At 42.6% G+C, this 23,768-nt stretch overlaps 2 protein-coding genes across 2 annotated transcripts; both read right to left on the bottom strand.

Moving 5' to 3' along the window:
- Positions 1–10,433: 10,433 nt before the first annotated feature.
- Positions 10,434–11,348, bottom strand: LOC138167856 (olfactory receptor 6C2-like). The gene has a single exon (XM_069096817.1). The coding sequence runs from the start codon at positions 11,346–11,348 to the stop codon at positions 10,434–10,436; it is 915 nt and encodes a 304-aa protein (XP_068952918.1).
- Positions 11,349–21,410: 10,062 nt separating this feature from the next.
- LOC138167822 (olfactory receptor 6C2-like) lies at positions 21,411–22,379 on the bottom strand. The gene has a single exon (XM_069096785.1). The coding sequence runs from the start codon at positions 22,347–22,349 to the stop codon at positions 21,411–21,413; it is 939 nt and encodes a 312-aa protein (XP_068952886.1). The 5' UTR covers positions 22,350–22,379.
- Positions 22,380–23,768: the final 1,389 nt, after the last annotated feature.

Here is a 23,768-nt window from a genome sequence, read left to right as displayed (position 1 = left end):
CAACTGTTGAAACATTTTGTGGTTAGGACACCTGGTGCCGAAACACTCTGTGGTCAGCAGATTCACATGGCATGGTACTCGGGGGTGTGGCTTTCTCACGGGTTGGGGGGGGGGCAAGGGCGCCTGGCCCGACGGCTGCCCGCCCCAACATGTTCCCCTTTTTTCTCTAATGACCAGTGAAAGGCCTGTCTTAGGCTATGAGGCCTGCATCCACGTCTGGCGGACCTGGCAGTGCCCCTGTCTTAGGCTATGCAGGCGGACCCCCGCCTCTGGCATCTTAAAAGAACCCCAGGGACAGTACCTGCAACAATCCCGTCTTTGGGTACAGCTGCAGCATTGGCAGTGCCCCTGTCTTAGGCTATGCGGGCGGACTTCCACCCTGGTATATTAAAAGAACATTCCAGAGACGGTACCTGCAATAATCCCGTCTTTGGGTAAATCTGCAGCAAGGTCTGTTGTTTCTGGCTCGTGGTAGCCCCACTATTCCCGTCATTGGCTCTTTCACAGCATTGGTCAAAACCTTATGGTCTACAAAACATTCCCACACCCTTGAGTACCACGGATCGGCATCTGCACCAGCAAGAGTAGAAAATCGAAGGCCTTCGAGGATGGTCATGGAAGGAAGGTCGTCACAAGACCCGCCGGAATTAAGCCGATGATAGTGAACAGCAATGGGTTTCCTAAGAGCCGAGTCAATCTGTGATTTAACAAAAGTGGTTAATTTGTTGAAGGCCCAGGGCCCAAAGGAGAGGAGCAACAGAATCCCCATGAGGGGTCCCAAAAGGGTGGGGAGCAAGGTTCAGCCAGGGGGATGTAGAGAACCAGTTTTGATACCAGGATTCCTTTTGATCTCTTTCCCTCTTTCTGTTTTCTAAACTTTCTTTAACCCTTTTTAGACTATCTTCTACAAGGCCAAGCTTGTTAGTATAGAAACAGCATTCTTCTTTTAAAGCAGCGCAAAGGCCGCCTTGCTGTAAAAAAAGGAGATCTAGGCCTTGCCTATTTTGCAAGACCACCTCTGCCAAGGAGGCCACAGAGTCTTTAAGATTTTCAAGGCCTGCTTGGAGTTCCTGGAGGTCCCTATCAATAGTTGCGTTAAGCTGAGCATATTGCATATTTGAATTGACCAAAGAGGCAATCCCAGTTCCAGTGCCAATGGACCCAAGACCTATGAGGACAGCCAAAGTAAGTGCGGTCAGGGGTTCTCTTTTAGTCCTACTGTATGGATTGGAGCCTCGTTCCCAGAACCGGAGGAATTCGTCTGGGAAGTGGACAGTGAGGTGAGGAAGAAGGGAAACCTCCACACAGTAATCTTTATTTTTCAAAAAGGAGGTCGTAATCACAAAGTGGTAAGTCCAGAGGAACAGGCAAGATAGGAATTATTTGGTGCTGCAATATATTGAAATGAGGCATTAACTATAATGGAACAATTGCAAACCTGTTCAAGTTGCCTGGGAGGGAGCATAAGCGGTCCCAAGAGACACAGGCCGAGGCCAGAAATGCGACTGAGGGTAAAGCCATGTTTATCCTTTGTTCCCCAGCGCAGGGAAGAGGTGTCATTAGTAAAGGTAAGGTTCCCAAAATGGGCAACTCCTTCATAAAAGGGGGGAGCTGAGGAATAACAAACCCAACAATCTTCTAGGGAATGGTTAGTCATTTTGCTAATTGCATATACAGAGGCGTTAACCAAGGAAAGAATAAGTTCAGCGGAGGAAGGGGGTCCATTGGGAAGTGTGGGCCGAAAGGGTTCACTTACTGGTGCTCTAGGTGTAGGGGAAATGGGCAGGGGATTAGGCTTGATTCTGTGCCCCTGAGAAGATCCCGAGTGAAGCTCAATATTGGGACCAACAGCCACAGGCTTATTTTGGTTAGGGATGCTCTTACGGAGCTTGATGGTAAAAGTCAAACCATCATCATACCGTTCTTTGTAAAGCCGAAGTCCCCAAGACACACCCCAGTCCCAGTGAGTATATTTTTTATTGGGTTCTGTAAATTGGATGCACAGGGGATGGGCACCACCCTGAGCACTCCTGTATGTTTGTCCAACCCAGAGTCCCGGTGCCCTGATGTGTATAATTGGCTTTGACCGTAATAAAATCCCATGAGGAGGAGGGATGCCAGTAGGTGTCCCCAGTGGTTTCGCAGCCCCAGCTGTGGCAATAGTAATCTGCCAAGCCTCCGCACTTGTAGTTCAGGGCGCGATTTCTATGATAACCGGGACAGACATAAAAGGGAAGTGCTCTTAACATACTCCTTTGGCTAACTGAGCCACAGCCCCCCCATGGTTCAAGGCCCCATCTCCCAGGAGGGGAAGGAGACAAGGGGGCTTGCTGTTGGTTGCTATACCCTTCCAAATGCCAGTTGGCTGGTGCCCCTAAAGCTAATTTGCAAAGATCAGGGTATAGGGTAGGCCACCAGTCCTCAGATGTTATTTTTGACTCACTCCACACTGTATCACCTGCTCCATTTATTACCAGCCAGGTATGGTTGAGAAGCTGGTACGAAGTGCCAGGGATGGCCCCGAAGATGACAAACAGGCAAAGGATCATTGTGATGTCTGGCAGGCCCGTCTGGTTCATGACGTCTCCTGAAACAAAGAACAGTTAGAAGACTTCCCAGGGAGATCCCTGGGCGAGTTGTGAAGTTTTATCAGGCGCTCTGGAAGCTACCTGGCGTTTTGTGCTTGTGTATCATAGACGCAGGCATGTCCTTTGCCCCAGATAAGGACCGGGTCGGGGCCCTGCCTTTTATTGGACAGTGGATCTTTCCACATGGCCTGTGCATAAGTGCTTGCCGTGGATGAATGCCAGAGGCGGCCGGCAGCGGTTTTGCCATTAGCGTCATAAGTGAGGAAATTCAAAACAAACATTGCATGGTTTAGGAGGGTCTTAAAATTTCCTGCTCTGGGGTATAACATATCCCCCCCTGATTGTAATTTTAAGATCATATTTTTTAATGTTTGATGAGCTCTTTCAACTATGCCTTGGCCTTGAGGGTTATATGGGATGCCTGTGATGTGCTTAATCCCCATTTGGGCGCAGAACTGTTGGAAAGCAATACTAGTGTAACCAGGCCCGTTATCAGTTTTGATAGTTTGGGGCTGTGGGAGGACCACTAGGGAGGCAAGAATGTGATAAATCACATGTTTAGAAGCTTCGCCCGTTTGGAGGGACGCAAAGAGGAAGCCGCTAAAGGTGTCAATGGAGACATGAACATATTTCAATTTACCAAAAGGTGGATAATGGGTAACATCCATTTGCCATATTCCCCTGGGCATTAACCCCCGGGGATTTATTCCCAAATGAGGTTCAGGTAGGAGGGTCAGGCAGCCCTATTTGTCGTGCTTGTTCGCGAGTGATGGAGTATCTCAACCTAAGGGTTTGTGCATTAAGGTGGTGCAAGGCATGGGCTTTTTGTGCAGCAGAAAGAGGGGAGTCGGTGAGAGCAACGGTCACCAGTTGAGTGGCTTGATCGACTTCACCATTTCCTTCTGCCAATGGACCGGGCAGGCCTGAATGGGCCCGGACGTGACCAATGAAAAAAGGGGCAAGTCGGGCAAGAATAAGGCATTGAAGTTCTGCAAATAAGGGAGAGGCATTAGTCGAAGGGCGAATGAAAGGAACTGTTTCCAGAAAGGGGACAGAGTGTGCTATATAAGCACTATCAGTATACAAATTAAAAGGCTCTTGCAAGAGCTCAAAGACCTTAATAATGGCTACAAGCTCAACTAATTGTTCAGATAAAAAATGGGTATTAAAACGGGATACCTGACCATCAATGCTAAATGCAGCAACACCCGTGGAGGAGCCGTCGGTAAAAACCAAATGGGCTCCTTGAATTGGTGTTGTTTTTGTTCCTTCGGGGAAAACCACAGGCTTCCTTTGCAGAAAATGAATCAATCTATTTGAAGGAAAATGATTATCAATAGTGCCATGAAAGGAAATAGAACTAATTGCCCAATCATCATCATTCTGAACGAGCCACTGTACTTGTGCAGCAGTATAGGGGGATACAATATGATCGGGATCTTTACCAAAAAGTTTTAAGGCAGCCCCCCTGCCAAGGCGTAAGAGGGTAGCAACCAAATGGGGATAGGTGGGTAAAATCTTAGAGGGGGATGTGGGCAAATGGATCCAAAAAAGCGGCTCTCGTTGCCAAAGCAATCCCGTGGGCACAAAGGGGGTGGGAAATATGAGGAGCCAAAGGGGTTGAAGGGGTGCATAATACCCTATGTGCTGATCACAAATGGCGCTCTCAACCGTAATAAGAGCTTTGTGCGCCTCAGGAGTAAGGTGGCGGGGGAAGGATGGGTCAGAGTCCCCTTTCAAAATGTCAAACAGGGGCCTTAACTCCCCTGTAGTGAGTTTCAAATAAGGTCTCAGCCAGTTGATATCTCCAAGGAGCTTCTGGAAGTCATTAAGTGTGTGAAGGAAGTCTACCCTTAATTGGAGTTTTTGTGAGAAGACATGATTAGTGAGGAGCTCAAAACCCAAAAATAACTGGGGAGGCTGAGTTTGGATCTTTTCAGGGGAAATTAAGAGCCCGCAGGACTGTAGAGCCGCAACGAGAGATTGACAGATTTTGGACAGGTACGGCTCATCAGGTCCTGCTAGGAGGATGTCGTCCATATAGTGGATAATATAAATCTCCAGGTGGTGCAACTGGAATGGATCTATAGTCTGGGCCACAAATTTCTGGCAAAGAGTAGGGCTGTTGGCCATGCCTTGGGGGAGGACCCTCCCTTGGAAACGGGGAGAAGGGCCCACACAATTAACTATAGGGAGTCTAAAGGCAAAACGTTTGCAGTCATCAGGATGTAAGGGGATGGAAAAGAAACAATCCTTTAAATCAATAATGATCTTAGAAAATCCTTTTGGAATGGCTACAGGGGAGGGGAGCCCCGGTTGAAGTGCTCCCATAGGGACCATGGTTTTGTTAACTGCCCTAAGATCATGTAGTAAGCGCCATTTTCCTGAACGCTTTTGTATAACAAAAATGGGAGTATTCTAAGGTGATGTGGAGGGCTCAATGTGCCCCGCAGCCAGTTGTTCCTGCACTAATTCCACAGCTGCAGCTAGCTTTGTTATGGATAAGGGCCACTGGTCGATCCAGAGGGGAAGGTCATCCTTCCAGGTAATTTTGTCTGCCTGGTGTGCAGGGGGACCAGTGGCCCTTACGAAAAATGGTTGTGGAAGCCCAAGCCTGCACGACCCACCTTAGGGGCAGTCGATATGGGGGTCAAACGTCCCTGTTTGTTTTTTCCAAGACCTTGTCCTGGAAGGAATCCCTGGGAGAGCATCTGTTGGGCCACAATCCCATTGGGGCTGCACATAATGACTCCCATTTGAGAAAGGATGTCCCCACCCCAGAGATTAACAGGCAGTCCAGGGACCACAAACGGCCAGATGGTACCGGCATTTCCTTCATTATCCTTCCAGGGTAACCATTGGGAGCTTTGGAGGGTGTTCCTGGACTGACCAATGCCTTGTAAGTGGGTTATGGAGGCCTGCAAGGGCCAAGCAGAGGGCCAGGCTTCTTGTGACAAAACGGTAGAGTCGGCCCCAGAATCTAGGATACCTTCAAAAATCCTAACCTGTATTGTGAGCTTAAGAGTAGGGCGTTCTTGAGAGATGGCCTGGACCCAGTACAGGTCGGATGATCCGGGCAGGGATACTCCGCGCCTTTTGACAAGGGCAGGGTAAGCAGTATCCAGGGGGAGCGGCAAGGCCTGGGCCAAGCGTTGTCCCTTATCAATCGAGACGGGGCCATAGGGGGCAGTAGCAAGCAGCTGGATCTCCCCGGTATAGTCATTATCAACCAGGGAGGGGTGAATCATCAGGCCAGCAAGGGTGGAGGACGCGCAGCCCATAATAAAGAAATAAAAATTCGGTGGGGGAGGGCCAAAGACACCCGTAGGAATGGTCTGCACCCCATCTTCCGGATTCAATATTGTGGGGGAGGTGGCACATAGGTCCACCCCTGCGCTCCCTGTTGTTGCTCAGCAAAGGGGGGGTGCTGGGCGGAAGGGCTGTTCCCCGAGGCTCTTACAAAGGGAATGGGTTGAGGGGCTCGGGGCTGGCCCCTCCGGCCGTTTCCCAGATGGGAGGGTAAGGGTTGGCAGTCCACGTCAGTGGCAGACCGACAGGTATTGGCCCAATGTTTCCCCTTACGACAACAAGGGCAAACAGTAGAGGGTTGATTTAGCTTTTTTGGAGGGCCTGCAGGGGGTGGGGTGTGCCCAGGGCATTGGCAGGCGAAATGACCGGGCTGGCCGCATGGGAAACAATGTCTAGGAGGCCCGCCTACTTGGAATGCTGCTCCTATAGCTAAATGCATGGCATGTGACATTTTGGAAGCAAGGGGATCTATATCGCGGCACAAAGGAACCATCTCATCAAGGGATTTATCTCTCCATTTGCCTCCTAGTACAGCTCGGCAGGCATTATTAGCATTCTCATAAGCTAAGCGTCTAACAAGTTGATCATTATCAGCCTCTTGCCCCAGGGTCCTCTCAGTGGCTTCTAATAGGCGGCTGACATATTCAGAAAAATCTTCCTGCCCTCCCTGAACGATCTTATTAAGGGGGTCAAAGGGGGAGCCAGTGTTCGGCAGGGATCGCCACACAGCGAGGGCTGCGTTGGCAGTCTGGGCCAAAAGCCCCACAGGGAAATGCCGCTGTAGGTCTTCTGCCGCATATTTCCCTTGTCCACTAAGTTTCTCATAAGTCCAGTTCGCAGAAGGCGAACATGGAGATTTCAAGTTAGCAGTGGCAGCGGACTGGCAGAGATCGAAAAAATCTGCCTTCCAGGTTAGGAATTGCCCGCGCGAAAGGACTGCTTGAACTACACGGACCCATTCTCCGGGGAGCATATGGCCTCCACGGGACATGGCCTCAAGGGCTGAGAGTGTGAAAAGTGCATTAGGTCCATAAGATTTGACTGCGGGTTCAGATCCTTTAAGGTCTTAAAATTTAATTTACGGAACCCTGCAGGGGGAGCGCCTTGTGCCGCATGAATCTCATCGTCACTTTCGCTTTCATTCTCATTCTCCCCCTCACTATCCGATTCCCCCTGCGAGTCATCAGTAGTGGAGGGCTTTACGGCAGAAGTGGAGGGGCCATCGGAAGGGGGGGCGGACTTATCGGAGAGGGTTACTACAGGAAAGGTTAACCTTAAATCTTTGGTTTTACGAGAGGGTCCCTTCTGGTGGGAAGGCAGGGGAGGAGCAACTGAGCGGCCTGAAGCCGGGAGGAGAACAGAATTATGCAGCATTTTCTGTAAGGAGGAGAGCTCAGTAGAAGGCTGAACAAACTGCTTCTGGAGGTCAAGGACCTCCCGAAGTTCATTAACCTGGGTGGAAAGCTGATTTCTAGCTTCTATGAGGGTGGCAGGGGATAAGCCAGGCGAAAGAAGGGCAGGTGCACAAGTCTGAACCACATAAGGAGGAGAAATTGGATGGGGGCTTGTGTTGAGGAGATGTCCAAGGGGCCCATCAGGGTCATTATAACGAGCTGCCTCATCCTCCAAGGTTGCCGCATCTCCAGGGTCTAAAATATCACTGCTGGATTTTTTTGTAAATATTGGAAAGTTAAGGGAGTCGGCCGTAGGTGGCTCCTCCTTGGGAAGGGGGGATAGAGGGGTTGTCTCGGGGCTACGGGCATGTCTATTACCACCGACAGGGGCCGAGAGGGCTCTTTGCCAGCGGGGGGCAAAGAGGCCGAGGAGGCTGCTCAGGACAGGGGGCGGAGGCAGAATTCCTCGACTGATAGTAATTGTTGGTTATTTGGGTCCTTGTGGGCTGCTTCTACAATATCTCTAATGAGGCCCCAATAAGAGAAGACAGTCACAGGGACCGCCTCCGGACCTTCTGTTTGCAATTTTCTATTTAGATCCCTGCCAACTTTCTGCCACTTGCCAGGGTGAATCTCTGGCCCATTTACAATGAACCAAGGGCAAACATTATCTACAAATAAAAAAAACTTAACTAAATCTTTTTTCTTAACTTTAACTCCCCTTTCCCTGAGTAATGATTTAAGGTCCTTTATAAAGACCTATTCCTTAGATAATTTCTGACCCATGAGTATGAGACGGACGAATTCAACTTACCGAGGACGGGGGCTCTTAGGCAGCCAGGGGGTTCTTCACTGAAAAAGAAGGGGTCGCGACGACTTCTCTGCTAGGCACTGGTCCGTCTGGCGAGGGTCCGTGCATCGGGCCCCACGTTGGGCACCACTTGTCCCGTCCTGCGGGACCAAGTTATTCGTGGGGCTGAGGAGGACCCAGCCTGCAAAGGAATGGGTGGGAAAGAAGGAGCGAGACCAAGCGAGTTTGTTTTAAGGTCTGAAGGTCTGATGATCTTTATTGCTGGTAAACAGGACTTATATACTCGTTGAGGAAGTGGGCGGGGAGAGGAATTCTTGTAAACAACTGTTGAAACATTTTGTGGTTAGGACACCTGGTGCCGAAACACTCTGTGGTCAGCAGATTCACATGGCATGGTACTCGGGGGTGTGGCTTTCTCACGGGTGGGGGGTGGGGGGGGGGGGGGGGGGGGGGGGGGGGGAAGGGTGCCTGGCCCGAAGGTCTTCGCTCCCAACATTAGATGGGTACCTCCAGTTGCTACACAGTGGGTGTAACTTCACTCCAAACATAGCTCATAATAAATTATGAGCCCCCACCAATGTATTTGTCTTTATTAGACAGGCAAAGGATACAATTACTTCAAAATAAAGGCATGTAATGAGATAGAATAGAAAGAAAATAAATGGGATAACCAGTTCAGGGCTCAGTTTATAGGCTATATTGATGCCTGAATGTGCTACATAAATGTAATATCAGGAATTTAGTCAACTTTCTCCTCAAGTAATCACCTTAGATGGAAGAGAACACAATAGAATACCAAAAGGCTTGAAAATACTTGGCAATACATCCAAAGGTCTGATTAGAGGACATGACACCTGTGAATAAATGTCATTAATAACATTTTTTAAAACTTTATCCACAGGGCGGCCAGGTGGCGCAGTGAGTAAGAGCACCGGCTCCAGTGTCTCGGGAGACCTGGGATTGGTTCCGGTCTCATATACTCAGCACCCACATAAATAACTGGCCTTGTAACCTTGAGCAAATTACTTAAGCCTGATTGCTTTAAAAAAAAATTACTAACCTCAAGGAAAGAGAAAATTGTAATAGAAAAATGCTTCTCCCCACCCCCACCCCATTATATGTTGCCAGATGCAAAAAAGCATTTTTTAGGAAAGTAACAAACAAAGTTCTTCTGTGGCCCCTATTCATTTGTAGTTTTTGAAAATATGACCAATAATCTGACTCTTACAGGTCAGCAAAATATGGTGATAAAAAGAATGTGTCTGGAATGCAAGGATAAGGTATGACTTTTAAAGGAAGGAGAAAAATCCTCAGGTTGCCACTGAGAGAAAAACAGAAATGTAAGTAAAAGGTGGAAAGTAATCATTTCTGATTTCTTATTTCAGGTCACCCTCCATACTTTTATTTGCCTTTTACCTTCCATGGTTTTAAGTCAAAAGTTCCATATGACAATTTACATAGGGCTAATTTCAGTGTTAAGGAAAGAGGTATCAGTATTTGAGGTTTTGTGTTTTATAACATGAATCACTAGGCAAAACTGGTTTCTCATTTGGCTGCACTACTTTGACTATTCTCTGACTGACACCTCCACTATGCTCCAGGAAGCACATTATTGGGAAGACTTCGTCCCCAAGTATCTCATCAGCCATGGTAGTCCACCACATCCCTATTCTCTGTCTCTGATTTATTGGATGATGGAGCCATGAACTCCAGACCTCTAGTTAAGGAGAGAGCTGAGTTCAAATATTCCTCAGACATTTCTCATGTGACTACACTACTTTGGGACTTCTCTGACTAACATCCCCACCATGCCCTCGTGCATGGTCCTTTCCTCTCCCTCCTACTTTTCAGCTTCATTTTCTGTGTGTTTCTCCTTAAATAGATTTTAATTTCTCGTGAGGAAGAGATTGTCTTCCTTTTTTATATCTTGATCTTTGTGCTTAGCATGGTGCCTGGTGTATAATAGACACTTAATAAATTGATATTGACTATTAAATAAGGGACTGGAAATTCTTTGCTAATAAGTGACTTATACAGAGTTGCTTCTAAAAGAATCTACCATGGATTTTATAAAAATGAAATAGTAAGTGAGGTCCTTGAAAGCAAGTGAAAACTTTTATAAGATGGGTAGAGTAGGAAGGGGAAAATGGCAACCAGTGATGATTTCTGGATAAGAGAGAAAAGGAACTGTAAAATTTGGGTCTCTGGGCAAGCTGGCATTAGTAAGAGAATAAAATTGGGTCATAGCACTAAGAACAAAGAATTCAAAATTATTCAGGTTTTCTTTCACTAATTACACCTAGATTTCATTTATTTCTTACAGCTTTGAAATCAATACATCCTTTTGAATGTGTCCCTAAAAGCTTTTATCACTTGTTTATTCCTTAGGCTGTAAATAAAGGGGTTCATTACCGGTGCCACTGAAGTTGCAAGTACTGCCACCACTTTATTCAAAGCCACCCCTTCTTTTGTAGCAGGCTTTATGTAGACAAAGATGCAGGTTCCATAAGTCATGGAGACAACAATCATGTGGGAGGAACAAGTGGAAAAGGCTTTTCTCCTTTGCTGGGCAGAGGGGAACCTCAGAATAGCCCTGACAATATAGGCATAAGATAGAACCACTAACACTAAGGTGATGATGAGTGTCAACACAGCCAAGGCTAAAGTCATTCTATCTAGGAACTGTGTATCTGAGCACGATATCTCCAGCAATGGTGATATATCACAGACAAAATGATCAATGATATTAGAGTCACAGAATTCTAATGTAAGACTCCCACTAAGTATTGGAACAATGATCATCAATCCAGACATCCAACAACCAAGGAGAAGCTGGTTACAGACTCTATTGTTTATGATGATAGCATAGTGTAGAGGTTTGCAGATAGCCACGTAGCGGTCATAAGACATGACAGCCAAAAGAAAAAATTCTGAGGCCCCAAAGAGGATGCCAAAAAATAATTGAGTGAAACATCCATTATAGGACACAGTATAGTCACCAGTTGACATATGGTAGAGGAATCTGGGAATACAGACAGTTGTGAATGACAATTTTAAGAAGGAATAGTTTCTAAGGAAAAAGGTTTTAAGGTGGGTATCGACCCAAGTGAGGGTAATGATGGTCAAGTTCCCAGTTACATTCAGCATGTAGGTCAGAAATAGAAAGATAAAAAGCAGAACCTTCAAAAGTGGGTCATCTGTCAATCCCCAAAAAGTGAATAATGTTATCACGGTATGGTTTCTCATTCCTGATCCTGTTTTTCAGTTGATCTGTTGCTGTATGTAAGAGAGACAGAGAGAGGGAGAGAGAGAGAAAAGTCAACAATGCAATTTAGTTTTAAATGCTCAGAATCACCACTCTGTCACTTTTTTCTTTCACTGCCTAAAAAACAATCATACTCATATCACTGTGTTATCCTCAATAGCTTTGAGCTGTGCATCAGCTACTAAGAATAGCATTTTGTAAGGACTTTTGTCCCATATCTTTCTTTCCTTCCCCCCATTTCCTTTCCTCCACTCTAATCCCTCCCAATCAATTTTGTTTTATCTGAAAAGGTTCTGTTGATTCCTTCTGTTTTCCCACAATATTTATTTCCAGATACACCTCCTTTACTGAATGCCTTTGTGAACTAGAAAAAGAAAGTTAAGCAAGACCAAATAGTGACCATTTATAAGAGTGTATGCCAAATACACTTCTGTTCACTTCCCACAAGGTTTTCAACTATTCAGTTGGACACTCACTTCATATCTACTTTCTTGCTACCACAGAAAGTACCAGGATATCTTGGAATATATGTAATGATTTTTTGTCTTTGACCTCCTTTCAATGTATCCACAGTCATGACATCACTGGTTCACAGACTATGAATATTTTCTTCACTTTTATCAGAAAATTTCAAATGGTTTTTATGGAAACTTTTGACCAGGCTTTACATCCAGCTATCAAACATTAATGTGTTTATTTTTCCACATTCTTCTGAATTGTGTAGTTTCATTTTTATTGACCTTTGACAGCATATGTGCTTTGTGAGATCAAACCTCACAGTGTTAATTGGTTCTTTTAATTTGAACTTCCTTAATTGTTTTAGAATTTGAATGATTATTGCTAACTTTCAATTCTTATCTTGTGAAATATTGTTAAACAGGGAAATGGTTCTTGGTGTTATAATTTGCACAGTGCACCCTCTTTGAAGTTAACTAACTTGTTCCATGGGTCATCCTGCACATATATTCATCTCCTCTAAAAGCCCACTTTTTTCTCTTACTTCACACCCCCTCTGGGTTCTTTCTTCTATCGCAAAACTAGGCTTCTATTCAACCAGACCATTCTTCCTTTAAATCCTTGTGGCTTCTCTTTAGGAGGCTCTGTCTTCTCTTAAAGTGACAGAGCTAAGAAAAGAGCATCATAGACATGGTATCTGTCCAGGGTTTATCTATTTTATCCAAGGCAATGTTGAAATTTGGGGAAGAGAGGAGATTGTAGTAGGAGAAATCAGAGCTGGGACTTGGAGACACAATTAGTGTTGAGGTTGAAGTCTTGGTGGAAAGAATCAGTGTAAACCAGTGCCAACAACCATTCTCTCCACATCCCATTATCCTTTAGGGACATGTAACTAACGTCACAGAAGTCCATTAGGAATAGCTACCATAAGCCACCTGCACCTGACTGAATCTCCCATGCACTCTCTTACAGCCATGCTCATTGCTGCCATGTGTAATACCTAGGAGACCTGATCTCCTCATTCCATTCTACTCTTTCTGACCATATGTTCTTGCAAAAAAATCCTTCACCATGACATGATCTTACAGTCCCAGACTAGCAAGCATAGTCAGAGGAAGTCTGTTCTCTGGATCCAAAATGGGAAGCAGAAACATTATGGTGTTTGCTGCAAATTTCTTATTGGAAAGTGTGGTCGTGTGGTAGAAGATAATCTTACCACAGGTACTAGTGTGGAGGAGGTGTGAGTCTTCCTAATAATGGTTAAATCATGGGGTGTCTAGATGGCACAGTGAATAGAGCACTGACCCTGGAGTCAGGAGGACTTAGGTTCAAATCCGGCCTCAGACATTTAACATACACACAAAAAAACTAGCCATGTGACCTTGGGCAAGTCACTTAATGCCAAATTTCCCAGCCTTTCCCCCTCCAAAAAGAAAAAAAAGAAGGTTAAATCATGAACTGAAAGAATCATGAACTTCTCAATGAAGAGAAAGATCCCTGTACCACTGACAGCACACAGGTACCTCATCTATCCATGAAGGTCTAAATATGATGCCACTTCTATCAAAGGGCAGACACCAATGTCTGTATAATTCCAAAGAATATCTCAGATTCAGATGCTGCATTTCATTTTGGAAAATCTATAGCACATGTTGGATTTTCAAAATAGTCTTTTTGTCTGTCATAAGCAGGCATTTCCTTTCTCCCCCCCATGCAGTTGGGAGGATGTCTTGTGTATTGTACATTAAAGTGGATTCTGGAAGGATTCCTCGATTCTTCTGGTTTGGCTCAATTAATCTGCTAATTTTATTATCTACCCTGTTCTCAGGCAGAATGGGCTCAACTGTCCCAATACTTTTGACATAGAAAGTTATGCATAGCCTTTCACTGATGATTTTGTCTTTTTCTTAATCTTGCTTCTATTCAGTCTATCCATAAAAGTGATTATAAGTCCAAGGGACAGAACATTTCCCTCCATTTGGTGTAGCACCTAGTCACAAATGTTTTTCCCTTCTTTTCTTTCTCTTTTTTGGGAGGCAATCAAGGTAAAATGACTTGTCCAAGGTCACATAGCTAGTATGTGTCTAAGGCTGGATTTCAACTCATGTTCTTTTGACTCTAGGACCAGTATTCTATCCACTTTGTCCCATATTTGTTTTTCAATAATCACTAATTAATGATAATTAGTAGCTAAAGAAATATTTCCCATCTCTTCTTCAGTTAAAAATTTTCTATTCTGCATTGGAATAATCTTCCTCAGGAGACCCCAATTTGTTATAAGAATGGAATTTACTTGGCTGTTGTCATATGTTATCCACCAAGAAATGTTAGGGGTTTTTCCCCTAAACTTGGTGAAGCGGAACTTCGGTCTGGCAGCTAAGATGTTGGGATCTTGTTGGAATAAGTGTTCATGTTACATAATGCATTATTCAATGTCACAACCAAGGTGCTCTGACCTAGTTTGACTAGAGTCATAATTAGATGGAAGATGAAATATCCCCCCAAAAATAGTGCTTCAAAGGAAGATCTCATAGAGACCACCTTGTCAAAACTATAGCTTCTAAGAGGCTTTTCTCTGGACCTGCTTACTGTCCCTTTCTGTAAGCCCCACCTCTTGGAGCCTAATGATCTCACACTGCCCACTGTGGACCCTACCCCACTTCCACCCTCCCTAGATATTGAATGACCAATTTTCAAGGTTATGTTCCATTCCTTCTTTCTCTCTGAATTCTGTTCCAAGTTAGATATTGGTTAAAAAGTACATTTTAGCTAGTTCATACTTTTGTGCAATTAACAAATTATTTTGTTTTAAATCTCTCAGGGATGCTTCTCTATTCAATGAGGAAGCTTGTTCATTCAAAGGAAGTATTGTGAAATTTTAGGAAGTGTGCAGCATGAGAGTGAGAAGATAGTTTTTGGTGGGAAGCCCTCATGCGCCCTTCAAATTATGAAGACCTGTATGTAATCAATGCAGGTATGATGCTGACCCTATGAAAGTACTCTCACCAAAGAGTACATATCAAGGGTCATGTGACACAAAGTAAAAGTAGCATCTCAGAAATTACTATTCATTTTCTGTCTGAAACATATAATGTATCTGATTGATTTTCTTATGTCCTTCGTTCCTTAGTTTATTCATTCCTCCCTCCCTCCCCCTCCTTTCCTTCATTCATTCCTTCATTCCTTTCATTCTTTTTTATTTCTTTCAACAGGTCTCGTTTCTATATTCCTGTATAGGGAAACAGAACATCTCTTCTATCCACACAACTTAAAAAGGAGGGAGGTAGTGGTGATATTACCATCCATTATTTTACTTACTTTACTGTCTGTACTTCAGGTCTCAGTAGGTGGTTTTTGCCCAGTAGTCCCTGGAATGTCACAAAGTTGAGCAGCAAGAAATTAGTGGGAAAACATATATCTGCTTCTGGCCACATTATCTCACAAACCCACGACATCACCCTAACAGGCACAATAGAGTTCTTTCTAGGTTCCCATCTTCTGAAATATACCAGTCTTCTCTCTCATTGCCAACTGTGAAATGAGACTGCATCAGAGATCCTGTCCTTCATTAAATGCACTAAATATTTTGATGAGCTGTATGTTGGTTAAAGAAAGACTGATCCTTTTCAAAGAGAATGGCCTCTCAGGTCTTTCCTTTATTTGGATCTCCTGATCTGACCGGTCTGGGCAGGGAGACAGGTTTCCCTCCAAAGTGTAGATGTTTCTTTCATCTGTCTAATGTGCTACAGCTGCCTGGGGACCAACTGATTTCACAAACAAAAGGATCATTGGGGAACCCAAGTTCAAAAGTCCCTAATGAATCTTTATTATAGTCATTACTTAATTATTTGTACCAAGCCACTGTCTGATGCTATTCGTACTTTTCCATTCCTTGTGGTATTGACCTTTCATTTTCCTATTTTATGTCTTTTGCCAAAGTTGATTAAAATTTTAATATTTTATTTTTTATTTTATTTTGATAATAATAAAATACTATTTTAATGTTTAATTTAATAATTATTTTAAAGGTATATTGAGAGATTTTGGAGTGAAATCATGAGAGTCCCTGCCTTTATTCTGTGATTTGTTTTGGAGGGGGGAAGGCAAGGCAATTGGTGTAATGTGACTTGTTCAAGGTCCACAACTAGTAGGTTTTTCAAGCATCTGAGGCTGAATTTGAACTGAGGTCCTCCTGACCCTAGAATTGGTGCTCTATACACTTCACCACCTAGCTGCCTTTGGGATATTGTTTAAAGGAGATTACTTCTCTGCTTCTTGGTTAAGATGATCTAATAAATTTTTTAAAAGTTTATAGTCTTTTTTTGCCCAGTCATATATAAATTTATATAGGTGTGTATATATGTGTGTGTGTGTGTATTTTATATGTATGTATGTATGCAATCAAAGTTAAATGACTTTCCCAGGGCTAGTGTCTGAGGCCTGATTTGAGTTCATTGCTTTATTAACTCAAGGGAGAGTGCTCTATCCACAATGCCATCTAGCTGCCCCTGCTAAGTGATACATTTTGTTCATAATCTTTAAGAGTAAAAAATAGGGATGGCTAGGTGGCACAGTAAATAGAGCACCAGCCCTGGAGTCAGGAGGCCCTAAGTTCAAATATGGCCTCAGACACTTGACACAATTGCTATCCATGTGGCTTTGGGTAAGTCACTTAACCCCAATTGCCCTCCAAAAAAGCAAAAAAAAAGAGTAAAAAATAGATTTCCCAATAACTATTATGCAAATCCATGTCTTGAATTCTATTTCTATGTTACTAGTTAGAGTACCTCATGGCTTATGAAATTTGCAGGCCACTACATAAAACACCCAACTGCAAAATTCTCCTTATCACCCTGGGCCAATATGCAGAGAAGAATATTTTTTTTCAAAGACCTAGGTTCAAGAAGAATTTCTTTGAAGTAAATCTCTAAATTTTACCTCTCACTCATGAGATCAATTTGTATAGATCTTAGATGTGTGGAATAATGATAAGAATAGCACAGAAAAAAATTAGGAAATGAGACCACTTTCTATATATATGGAAGTTCTACAAACCCAACTTGGAGTTATTTTTTCTGTTATTGGCCTGCTTCCCATTTATTGTTATATATACTTTTCTACTGTTGAGACCAAGAGGACCCAAAGCCAGACACTCATAAAGGCCTAGAGGATCATACCCCTTCTGGAAGCTCTTAAAAGACCTGTCTTTCAAAGATTTGGTTCTTGCCTATTCAAGACCAAGTAGAAATGAAGTCCAAAAATTAGCTTCAGACATACATAATTTTAAAATCAACTGTCTTTCATTTCTTTGGTGTGTCCACTGGTTTACCCCAAAGTTTACTCAAAAAGTGTTTACTACTAAATGGTAGGCAAGCAGTATAGGAAGACTGAATTACAGTGCCATGGACAATTTTGTAAAAATCAACCTGAATATTTAGACTGGACATTGAACAACAAATTAGAGGATTTTATATGATAGCTAACAGGAAGGCACCAAATTTTTCTTGAGCTGGGAAGTGAAATAATTTTCTGCTTTAGGAAGATTATTTGGGAAGCTGTGTGAAGGATGGTTTGGAGATGGGAGAGATTGGAAACTCAGATTCTAATTTAGAAGCAGTTGTAATAACCCAGAAATAAGGTGATAGTTACATGAGAAAAGGAAAGGCAAAAGTATAGACATGAGAGGCATTGTAAAGATTGAATCAAGAATATCTGCAAATTAATGGATGTTGGTTATAAATGAGAGAGAAAAACCAAATGTGACTCCAAGGTCAAGGAGGTGGTAACTAGAAAAATAGGAATGCGCTGAACAGAAATGGAAACATCTGAAAGAAGAGGGAGATGTAGACAAGAAAAGAATTCATTCCGTTTTAATCCTTTTGAGTTTAACTGCTATAGGTTAAGAAACTTGAGGTGTCAAATAGGTAATTAGGGCTGCGGTCTGGACTGTAAGTCCATGTATAGACTGGGAAATAATCTGACTAGAGACAGTAACTGAACTCATGGGACCTGATGGGACCAAGAGAGCCTATTAAGAGAGAATTGAAGCAGACATAGGACAAAATCTCATGGAAAACTTAAAGGTAGCTTTATAATCTAGAAGAGGAGACAGAACACTTTTCATATAATTTAAAAGATGAAGAGGAAAGAGAAAGTCTTAGGGCAAAGAGTATTTCTAGGAGATGGTCAACAATGTAAAATACTGAAGGGATGTTAAGAAAGCTCAATAAGATGCACAGTTTTAGCACTGAAAAGATCATTGAGAGACCATCCATTTAGACTGCCACCAGATAGATGACACAGGAGGCCCACTTTCACACTTTTTCTCCAGCAGTAGCAAAGAAGGTGCACTAGATTAAATAATGATTAAGAAATCCAAAGAAAAACCTCAGTAAATGTATTCATCCCATCCAGTACTGCATTAAAAAAAAGACAGAAGCTATAGATAATGAAAGCAAAGTTCTGTCAGGGAAACATAAGAAGAAACTTAAAGCAACACCATATGGGAAACCCGAGGGAATAGAGAAACCACCAAGTGCCCTAATAGTGGAAACCACAGCAGTAGAGTGATGGAGGTGAAAGTCTATCTAATAGGTAAATCCCAGAAAGGAATAAAAGATTGATCACACAACAACCTGATGATGGAAGATCCATCTAATTTGGTGCAATGACTAGAGAAATCTCAAAGGGCACAGAAGATGCAAAATATTAACTAGGGAAATCTCAATTATGAGAATAAATGCATCCAGCACCACAGTGAAGGTGACCTTAGACAGGATGAAGACTATGTAGCACCCTGATTAAAGAAGACTCAGGGGAAACAGAGAGTACTCCCAATCAAGGAATCTTCGGAATTTTTTCAGTAGTTTTTCAGTCATGCCTGAATTTTCATGACCCCTTTCAGGATTTTCTTGGCAAAGATATAAGGGATTTTTTTGTCCCTTCATTCTCCAGCTCATTTTAAAGATGAATAAATGGAGGCAAAAAAGATTAAGTGACTTGCCCAAGGTCACATGCCTAGTAAGTGGCAGAATTGAAAGCATAGGCAAAAAGGAGTGGCCAGAGTACAAGTGAGACATAGGGAGGTGAAAAAGGAGAGGTGTATAAGGAAGGAAGAGAAAAGAAAGAAAAATAATTTATTAAATGATTACTATGTGCCCAGAACTGGGGTAAATCCAGGCAATAAAATGCTAAAATGAGGCAGTCTCTACCCTCAAGGACTTTACATTATAAGCAGAGGGGAGTACAACATGTGGGGACAGCTAGATGGTACAGTGGATAGATTACTGGGTATAGAGTCAGGAAGATCTGAGTTCAAATCCCATCTCAGACTTGCTGTGTGACCCTGGGCAAGTCTTTAAAAACTTATTTGTCTCAGCTCCTTACCTGTAAAAAATAAGGACATACTTGAGAAGTAAATGTCAGACCACTCCAGTATCTTTTCCAAAAAAAGTCCATGGGGTCACAAAAGTCAGACACAACTGAAGCACAACAAGCAGCAAAGAGTATTGGCAAAGAAGGGTTGTTCATTTTGAAAATGACAACATTTTGTCATTTTGTGTTTTTGAAGTTTAAAGTAGGGGAGAAAAGAGAGCTCAAAAGGATGTCCTTTATTTTGTGATAAAATAAAATGTTCCTTTGTTGAGAATGAGGGGTGAGGGTGGAGGAAGCAGACTGAAGAGAGTAGAAATGGAAAATCCCTCTTTCGATGAGATTACATGAATTTGTAGGGACCTCCACTGGCACAGTTGTGTATGTTGAAATAGCCTGAAGCAGCATATGAGGAGGAACAGAAAAGGAAGATTGTAGGGATAAGCCAGGCAGGATTTTCTCAAGGAATGAATGAGGATAGCGTAATGGGGCAAGAGTAGAGAAGAACCTTAAGGTGAACTAATTAATTGAAGTGTCAAGATTGTTAAGGAAGAAAGAATGGCCACAGTACAAGTGAAACATGTAGGGAACAAGAAGGTCTAAAAGAAGAGGGGTCAGGGATAGGGAGTTGTCTGCTGCCCATACAGGTTTTATGTTGACAAGGACCTGTCTAGATGTGTTTCTCAGGAAGGCATAAATAGATAGGTTTAGAGCCTCCTCCAGCCATCCTTCTCCAAAGCAAAATTTGATTCCTTCCAAGAGGGGAGGTGGGAGATTGGTATCAGATGCAGAGTGCTCTGCTCTACTCAGAGAAAACATGACAGGCCTGAATTACATCGATTCAGTCCCCTAAAAATCATTAGTTTAGGGGACTAGGTTCAAGATGAGCTCTTGGTTGCTATCTTTTAATGAAAAAGTACTCAAAGTCCAAAGTTGGAATCCCTTCCCATCAAATGCCAGATCTACAATAAACATACACATAACAAATAGCAAATAAACCATTTATCCAAGTTAATGGCAAATGGAAAGCAGACAAGGTAGAGAGATGAGAATGATTTTAATATTTAATAAAATAAGTAACTTTAAACTAATCACAGACTTTCAGCCTTGAAGATTTGTTTTATTTTGAGGCTTGAGCTTTTATCTTCTAAGGTTTTAAGTCAAAACTCCATATGACAATTTAGACAGGGCTAATTTCAGTGTTTAGGGAGGAGATCTCAGTATTGGGGCTTTGGTGTTTTACAGCATGAACCACCAGGCAAAACTGATTTCTTACTTTGCTGCACTAGTTTCACTCTTCTCTGCCTGACATCTCCATCATGCTCCAAGAAGCTCATGATTGGAGACTTCATCATTCTGAAGGATCTCCATCTCATCCCTATTCTTTGTCTCTGATTGATCGGATGGTGGAGCCATGAACTCCAAACCTCCAGTTAAGGACAGAGGTGAGCTCAAAGAGGGCCTCATTTCTCATGTGACTGCCTAACTTTGGGAATTCTCTGACTGACTTCTTCACCATGCCATCATGCGTGGTCCCTTTCCTCTCCCTCCTACTTTTCAGTTTTCTTTGGCATGTGTTGTTTTCCTAAATAGATTTAAACTTCTTGTGGGTCAGAGACGGTCTTTCTTTTTTCAACTCTGTATCTTTGTGCTTAGTACAGTTCCAGGCATATAATAAAAACTTAATTGATTTACATTGAGTATTAAGTAAGGAGCTGTAAAATTCTTCAACAATAATTTTCTCATGCATAGTTGTTTCTATAAATAATCTCCCATGGTAAAATCCAATGAAATGAAGTGAAATGAAGTGGTGACTGGGGCAGCCAGATGGTGCAGTGAATAAAGCACTGGCCCTGGAGTCAGGAGGACCTAAGTTCATATCTGGCCTCAGACACTTAACACTTACTAGCTGTATGACCTTGGGCAAGTCATTTAACCCCAATTGCCGCTACGAAAAGCCAAAAAAAAAGAAGAAATGAAGTGGAGACTGAGCCAGTTGAAAGAAAGTGAAAACCTTTGAAAGACCCATGGAGTTGGAAGGAGAAAGCATCAATTAGTGAGGATTTCTGGATATGAAAGAAAAGGCTCTGTGAAATTTGTTTCTATGGGCAAGGTGGTATTAGTAAGAGAATAAAATTGGATGATAGGACACAGAACAAAGAATTCAAAACTATTCAGTATTTTTTAACTAATTTTGCTTGAAGGTCTATTGCCTCTCATAATTTTGAAATCAATACAATCCTTTTGAATGTGTATCTAAAAGCTTGTATCACTTGTTTATTCCTCAGGGTATAAATAAATGGGTTCATTACTGGTGCCACTGAGGTTGCAAGCATTAACACCACCTTGTTCAAAGCCACCCCTTCCTTTGCAGAAGGTTTGATATAGATGAAGATGCAGGCTCCATAAGTCATCGAGACGACAATCATGTGGGAAGAACAGGTGGAAAAGGCTTTTCTCCTTTGCTCAGCTGAGGGGAATCTCAGAATAGTCCTGAAAATATAGGTATACGATAGAACCACTAACACTAAGGTGATGATGAGTGTCAACACAGCACATGCTAAAATCACTCTTTCTAGAAACTGTGTATCAGAGCATGTTATCTCCAGCAATGGTGATATATCACAGGCAAAATGGTTAATAATATTGGAGTCACAGAATTCTAGCTCAAGACCCCCAGCAAGTACTGGAAGGATGATCATCAACCCAGATAACCAACAACCAAGGAGAAGCTGGTGACAGACTCTGTTGTTTATGATCACAGCATAGTGCAGGGGTTTGCAGATGGCTACATAGCGGTCATAAGACATGGCAGCCAGGAGATAAAATTCTGAGGCCCCAAAGAGAATACCAAAAAATAATTGAGTGAAACACCCATTATAGGACACAGTATAGTCTCCAGTTGACATATGGTACAGGAATCTGGGAATACAGACTGTTGTGAATGACAGTTCTAAGAAAGAATAGTTCCTAAGGAAAAAATACATGGGGGTTTTAAGGTGGGGATCCACCAAAGTGAGGGTGATGATGGTCAGGTTTGCAGTTACACTCAGGATGTAGGTCAGAAACAGAAAGATAAAAAGCAGAACCTTCAGTTGTGGGTCATCAGTCAAGCCCCCCAAAATGAATAATGTTATCCCTGTGTGGTTTCTCATTTCTCAACTCTTTCTTTCAATGAATCTGAGAGAGAGAGAGAGAGAGAGAGAGAGAGAGAGAGAGAGAGAGAATAAGTGAACAATGCAGTTTGGATATAAATTCTCAGAACTTTCTCTTTTCCCATTTTTTCATTCACGCCCACATCATTGTGTTATCCTCCATGGCTCTGACCTGTGTAACAGCTACTGAGCCTAGCATTTTTGGAAAGATTTTTCTCCCCTAGCTATCTTTCTTGCCCCGACCCTAGCTGCTTTCCTCCACCCCAATCCTTTCCAATCAACTTTACCTTGTATTATCTAAAGAGGCTGTGTTGATTCCTTTTGTTTTCCCACCATACTTATTTCCAGATACACCTCCTTCATTGAATACCTTTGTGACCTAGAAAGAAAAAGTTAAGCAAGACCAACATAATGACGCTCTATGGGAGTATATACCATTCTGATCACATGCCACAAAATTTTCAGCCATTCCCCTACTGTCAGGCACTCACTAAATATACCCTTTGTTGCTACCATAGAAAGTACCACAATATCTTGGAATACATGTGGCGACTCTGTCTTTGACCTCCTTCGGATATATGTACAGTGGTGAGATCACTGGTTCACAAACTTTGAATATTTTCTTCACTTTTGTCAGAAAATTTCAAATTGTCTTATGGATCCTTTTAACCAACCTTTACTGCTAGCAATCAAACATGTGTCCTTATTTTTCCAGATCCCTTCCAAATTGAAAAGTTTCTTGTTTTAGACCTTTGCCACTATATATGCTGTGTGAGATCAAACCTCAGATTCTTAATGGGTTCTTTTAATTTTAATTTCTTCTATTGAAATTTTTTTAGCATTTTAATAGATATTGCTAGTTTTCAATTCTTGTTTTGTGAAATATTGCTAAATCAAGAAAATTGTCCTTCTTGTTATATATTTACCCCATGTACACACTTTGAATTTAATTATCTAATTGGTTCCACATGTAATTCTGTACATACATTCATCTTCTCTAAAAGCCCCAAATTTCTTCTCTTTAACTTCCCACCACATCTGGGCTCCTTTCTCTATCATAAAGCCAGACTTCTATACAACTGGACCACACATCCTCTGAGCCCTTGAGGCTTTTCCTTGAGGAGACTCCATCTTCTCTTAAGGTGACAGAGCTCAGAAAATAGCATCACAGATATGTTATTTGCCCAGGGTTTATCCGTTAGAACCAAGGCAATGCTGAGATTGTTAGTGAGAGGGGAGATAGTGCTAGGAGAAATCAGGGCTGGGACTTGGAGCCACAGTTAGTGCTGTGGCCAAAGTCTTAATAGAAAGCATCAGTGCACATCAGCCCTAGCAGCCATTCTCTCCACATCCGAGTATCCTTTAGGGACATGTAACTAAAGTTACAGAAATCCGTTAGGAATAACTACCTTAAACCAC

This window comes from Petaurus breviceps, unplaced genomic scaffold (assembly GCF_028583685.1).
Source record: "Petaurus breviceps papuanus isolate PSGF00001 unplaced genomic scaffold, PetGlider_PUasm1.0 313, whole genome shotgun sequence".
In the NCBI taxonomy this organism is placed as follows: Eukaryota; Metazoa; Chordata; class Mammalia; order Diprotodontia; family Petauridae; genus Petaurus; species Petaurus breviceps.
The sequence above is the reverse complement of the archived record's forward strand: the minus strand, read 5'-3'. Positions and strand labels throughout refer to the sequence as shown.

What these genes read in the sequence shown, in the direction of transcription:
- LOC138167856 (XM_069096817.1), bottom strand. Translation starts at nt 11,348, where the DNA reads ATGAGAAACCATACCGTGATAACATTATTCACTTTTTGGGGATTGACA.
- LOC138167822 (XM_069096785.1), bottom strand. Translation starts at nt 22,349, where the DNA reads ATGAGAAACCACACAGGGATAACATTATTCATTTTGGGGGGCTTGACT.